General features: G+C 35.0%; 1 protein-coding gene across 1 annotated transcript; it reads right to left on the bottom strand.

Moving 5' to 3' along the window:
* Positions 1-725: 725 nt before the first annotated feature.
* On the bottom strand, positions 726-4,595 carry LOC145000134 (hsp70-Hsp90 organizing protein 1-like). Its single transcript, XM_078959299.1, has 7 exons — positions 3,539-4,595; positions 2,618-2,906; positions 2,425-2,510; positions 2,059-2,282; positions 1,880-1,946; positions 1,130-1,189; positions 726-1,025 (listed from the first exon to the last, which is right to left on the bottom strand). Exons 1-7 carry the CDS (start codon positions 4,448-4,450, stop codon positions 912-914), a joined length of 1,752 nt encoding a protein of 583 aa, XP_078815425.1. The 5' UTR covers positions 4,451-4,595; the 3' UTR covers positions 726-911.
* Between the last annotated feature and the right edge of the window lie 1,243 nt (positions 4,596-5,838).

Here is a 5,838-nt window from a genome sequence, read left to right as displayed (position 1 = left end):
GTAAGATATAGCAATGCATGGGAAATAATAGTATAAATTAAGATCTACCAAATAAGGACATGTATTGGGCAAGGTTTGGAGTTTAGCATATGAGCATGCTCAAGTATCTCAATGGAATACTTCTACTAACAAAGGAACAGGTTATGGGAGGTTTGTACTACTAAGCTCCCCAAAAATAATTCCGATCACCAAGGTTTGTCATAGCAAACTCAAGACATAGAAGAGAGATAAACCGTTGAAGACATAGACATAGAGAGGTATATGAAGATGGATGAGTTGGTCCAACTATTCAATAAGTAGAATATCAAGGAATAAAGTGAAGTCTCTTTTAATAGGTCATATCTCTCTTGAAAGGAAATTTGGTCACTTTCAGAGTCTATTGTTTCTCCATAGTTCTTAATTTGTTGGATAGATTATGTTGTCAACTATTTGGGGAACAGGAGATGGGCAACGTTCCATAGTTAGTTCTTAATTTGTTAGATAGATTATCCTGTCAACTATTTGGGGAACAAGAGATTGGCAACGTGAAATGTGTTGGATAAAGTAGCACAAAGTCATAGCTTCAAAAGAAGAAAGTGGATTATATATTGGTTATAGCTTATTTACAACCAATCACTCTATTAACTTAAATTCACACTATTTATGGATGTATTGGTTCCAAGTTTTATTTTTCTAACGATGTCAGTATAAATATAAATAATATTGAATCTAACACTGAGCTGAAATTGTGACCAACAATCATCGATAAAGAAATCCTGATTATTTGTTTGCATACACTTAACTGTTTCAATCATAAGCAAAAAGTTAAAAACATAACATCAAAAGAAAAAAACAACTAGACCCAAAAATCCAAAACAAAAATCATCATGATTCACTGAAACCATTCAGACAAATTAACGTGTTTTTTGTATTCATCTCATTTGCACAATCCCAGCACTTATCAGCTTCTGAATCTTGTTCATCACTGAAGGATTCTTCATGTGATCTTGTGCTGCTTTCGGATTCTCTTGAAGATCCTTTAACACCTGACCAAATTAAGACACAACCCCCAAAGTCAGCACAAAGTCAAACCATCAAAAACTAAGGAAAAATTATGACAATTAAAACATTTAAAAAAAAATGTGTATACCTGTGCCATCACTGGATCAGTAAGAATGTTCTGAATTTCCGGATCTTGCATAGCCTTTGCCTGTAAATAAAGAGTTAATTACAGTTTCAGTCCCTCAAGAAATACCAATTGACCAATAATAGTCATTCTTATGAATTTAACTAAAATAACAGAAAGTAACCACACATTTTTCTTTTCAACCATCTATTTTTCAAAATTGTTTCAATTTTTTGGAAAAGTAAATTTGCCAATTCCTTCTTATTTTGAAGGATATGAAAAGAATTTTGTGAACTCACTTCACATTTTGAACAATGAATTTGTTTTTTAAATCAAATTTTTGACAACATAGGGGAATTATAAATAGAAAATGAAATAAAAACCCATATGTTTTTCAAATAAAACAGTTATTTATCCAAAAACCACGTTTAGGTCCATTATAAACTATAAACGGAACTTTTCATGATTAGTTTTAGAAGCATAAATACGTTTAAATAAATATTTATACTTCTAAAAACATATTTAAACTTCTAAAAATATATTTATACTTCTAAAAACATATTACAAAAAGCCCAAGGATTTTTATGTCTCTTTCCCAATTATAAAATATTTTTATGAATTCAACTAAATGGTTATTAACTTAGATAACCCAAGGACTAAAAATGTTAAGAAAAAGTAAGATAGTGACAAAAAAATACAGAAAAAGATTCTCTTTGGGCCATATCTTAAAGAATGATATAACACAGGGACCAAAACTGCAAATATGAAACAAACCTGTCTCTCTTTTAGCTCATCAGGTGTGAGATCTCCACGGCTAGCTCTGTTAATTTGTTGAACACAGCTGAAAGTAGCAATAATCATTCAAAGGTAAATAAATAGAAACAAAACAAATAAATAAAAACTATGATTATTTATATATATATTTGTATATAAATGAATAAATAAATAAATACCTCCTGACTCCCTCTAGCAACTCTGGGTTTTTAGGATCATGTTTTAATCCCTCTTCATATGTCTCTAAAGCTTTATCAAACTCCTTCATGAAAAACTGAATTGCACCTTTCCTTGTATACCCCTTTGAGAATTTTGGATCAATTTCTATGCATTTTTCTGCATCTTTTAGACCTTCTGGCATTGCTCCAAGCTTTGTGTAACAAGCAGCTCTGTTACTGTATGCCTATAAAATGGAAAGTATTTACATTTCTTTACCAATAATATTCAATTTGTAAAAAGAAATTGGCAAATGTTTCACAAGTTTCAAGTTATATATTGGTAAGAAGAGTATAAACCCTGGAAATTCATCCAAGAGAAACCATTACCTTTGCATCTTTGGGATTTCTTCTCAAAGCTTCTGTGTAGTGCTTAATAGCATCTGGATATTTCTGCTCTTTGAAGCACTCATTTCCTAATATACATGTGTAAGAAATTGATTTAATGACCAAAATAGGTTAATAGCAGGAGAATTGTGTTTCTTTAGGGATAAAAGTAATGTATATTGTATAAAAAGCTGACCTTTTTCACGTTCTTTTTCAGCAAGTTCAGGATCATAATACTCTTGTTGTTCTAGTTCTTTCTTTGCTCTTTCTGCATCATTGAGTTTCTTCAATGTGTCAGGGTTACGATGTTCTGTAAGAGCTTTTTGGAAAGTTTCAATTGCAGGGTCATAATCTTTGGAGACTTTGGCCATTTTAACCAAAGCAGTTCCTTTTCTTGTTAATGCCCTTGCAACCATTTTGTAATCTGAACGAAGCTCTCTTCCTCTCTCCACTGCCTTTTCACAATCTTTGATGCATTCATCATACTGTAAGATTATAATGACTCAAGAGTTATACTGAAGTGGTTGTATAATAGCAATGTTATGATTAGTTAATCAGTTTAGAAGATGAACCCCTATAAGGAATCCTATGATAGATAATCAGGAAGCCTAAATATGAAACCCTACAAGAGTTAGAAAGTAAATTTTTAGCAAGACAAAGCAACCACTAAGTGGGTATCCCTGAAGATACAACAAAATACTATTCCATCATGTGAAGCATGGGGTATATCAAAAACACGTGGGTAACACTTTATTGAAATTCTAATCTAAATTAAACTGCTAATGAAAATCCCCTTTATGGATTGTCTGAAGATAGTTTTTTTCTTTAATGTGAGTTCTAATTAAATTGATGTATTAGCTCATTACCAAATGTTGGTGATGATGTCCACAAAGCTTCTCAACTTTGTCATTGTTGAGGAACAGCTTGGGTTAATTGATTGTTAGCATAGAGCACTGCTAGTTCAATCAATATAGGACTAGGCTACAAGCATTTATACCACATAAACTCAAAGTTCCAAACTTCAGCCTTTAGGGATATGAAGTTGGAGTTTTCATAGGAAATTTATTGTTATATTGACGATGAACTAGATGTTAACTAAAGAAAAACATGTGCATACCTTTGCCATTTCCAAGTACACTGCAGCTCGGTTTGTAAGGAACGAAATATCGGCATCATCCAGTTCAATGGCCTTCGAATAATGTGCGATCGCTGTCTCAAAATCTTTTTTCTTGTAAGCAGCATTACCGGCCTCTTTCTCCTTTTGCGCCTGTGCTTTCTTCTCTTTAATCTCCTTCTCCTCGTCGTTCACTTCCATCGGTTCTGGTTCAGGTTCCGGCTCACGCTTCTTCTCCTTCACTGACTCTGTTTCATCAGCAGGACGTTTCCTCTCCTTAGGTGGAGAATCCGGCATCTCCATATCATCCCCAGGCATATGAGTTTGCATCTTAATGTTCAACAACACACTAAGCGCTTGCATAACTCTCTGATCCTTCAAGTACAAATTCAAATTGCTAGGGTTTTTCTGAAGATCCTTCATCATGTTAACAAAATCGGGCTGTTGCATATACAATCGTGTAGCCGGATCAGCCGTAAGCTTCGCCCACATATCCGGTCCAAACGCATCTCCAAACAGGTTATTCGGCGGTGCGCGTGACCGAGAAGAGGCTGATGCAGCCGCCTGAGCTGACTGAGCGTCCGCGAGTCCAGATTTCAAAGTTTCATTATTCGGATCAACTTCAAGCCCTCTCTTATAAGCCGAAACTGCATCATCAAATTGATGCAAGCCATGATGAGCCGCGCCGAGACGTGAGTAGCCTTTAGACCAGTCGGGTTTCAGATCGACAGTCTTTTGAGCATCCGTTAGAGCTTCGGAATATTGATTCAGGGATGCGTAAGCGGCAGATCGGTTGGAATAAAGGACGTGGTTGGCAGGGGCGAGGCTGATGGCGTCAGTGAAGTGACGGATAGCTTCATTATAGTTTCCGGCAGAGAAAGCGGCGTTACCTTTGGCCTTGGCTTCGTCGGCCATGTCTTAACGTCGACGGCGGTATATGATGATTGTTTGTAATTTGCTCTCGTCGGAAAACTTGACTTCGATTTAGCCGATTAGATAAAGAAATTAGGGTTTTTATAAGCTAACCAGAGAGTTCGATGAAGAGAAGTTCTGGATGGTTCTAGCCACCATCATTAGATAATAAATATATATAATTAAATAAAAATATCACTAAGCTACGAAATCCGTACGTATTTTAGTTTAAATTTTATTTTAAATTGATCATTTTGATAAACAATTCGACTACGAGCGGGTTTGGTAAAAATAGTTTTTTAGTTGGAAGTCGGAAACGGAAAGCAAGTAGAAAAAACGTATAAGTGGTGATAGGTAACTGGTAACTAAAAGTTATAATTTTTATTTGTTATGTTAGTGTTTAGCCAAAGTGGTTAGAAGCTTTTTGAGATATGTAAAAATTACATAAAAAGATAATTATTATATATATATATAAGTATATTCTTAAGGATAATTATGTAAATTGATTTAAAAAGCTCGATAGCATTTTGTTAAACGCTACATGAAATAGCTTTTAGATTTGGAGCGTTTTATTTAAACTAAAAGTTAAATGCTCATATTACCAAACGGAGTTTTCTGTTTAAACTTGAGTGTTTTGTCAAAAGCTAAAAGTTAGAAGCTCTCAAATGTTCGTATTACCAAAAGTCAACCCAGGTCAACGGTCAGCATCACCATCAGTTGACCCTCGCGTCGTGACCAACCCATGGTCACGTCGTGAGAAACATACTCGGCCTGATCCCAAACTCGGTCGCGATCCAACTCAGCTAACTTAGTCTCGACCCAAGCTATCGTCACGTTGTGATGATCAAATCATCACGTCGTAACATAATCAATCCAAATCAACCCGGGAAATCCCATGTCGTGACTAGGAAGTTGTCGCGTCGTGAAGACAAGCTTTCTCAGCTTAATGGATTCGACTCTCAATCCATTAAGCCATTCATCCAATCCTTCCAGGAGGCTTCCTAACATCCATTACCACCTAAAGATTAATGATTTTCAGCCATGCATGTCCTTTGTGAGTCTAAAGCTCACATTAGGTCAAAAATGGAGAAACTGTTGGGTTATGGAGGTTACAAAAACAATGATCTAAGCGGAAAAACATTTAACAATTAAATGATCAAGATACATGCAACCTACGAAGGATCTATATCTTTCACATAAAGGGCAACATACTATGAACTATCAAACTACAAAATTTTCCTATTCAAACTTGAATTCATTAATAAGAATATATACCTTATTGATTGTTGAAGTAAACAACCAAGAATCATTTTGTTGATCTTTTGGAAGCAATCACCACAAGTGGTGTGTCTCTAGTGGTTCACATCCAACACGAGCAAGAAGGATATTGA

This window comes from Lactuca saligna, chromosome 6 (genome assembly GCF_052625555.1).
Source record: "Lactuca saligna cultivar CGN05327 chromosome 6, ASM5262555v1, whole genome shotgun sequence".
Taxonomy (NCBI): Eukaryota; Viridiplantae; Streptophyta; class Magnoliopsida; order Asterales; family Asteraceae; genus Lactuca; species Lactuca saligna.
Note: the sequence above shows the minus strand (reverse complement) of the source record. Positions and strands in the feature narration are given on the sequence as shown.

Excerpts from the sequence above, each read along its gene's own strand:
- LOC145000134 (XM_078959299.1), bottom strand. The coding sequence starts at position 4,450 with ATGGCCGACGAAGCCAAGGCCAAAGGTAACGCCGCTTTCTCTGCCGGA. Across the intron at positions 2,907-3,538 it reads TGTACTTGGAAATGGCAAAG|TATGATGAATGCATCAAAGA; the intron begins GTATGCACATGT and ends ATAATCTTACAG. Across the intron at positions 1,026-1,129 it reads CTGATCCAGTGATGGCACAG|GTGTTAAAGGATCTTCAAGA; the intron begins GTATACACATTT and ends TAATTTGGTCAG.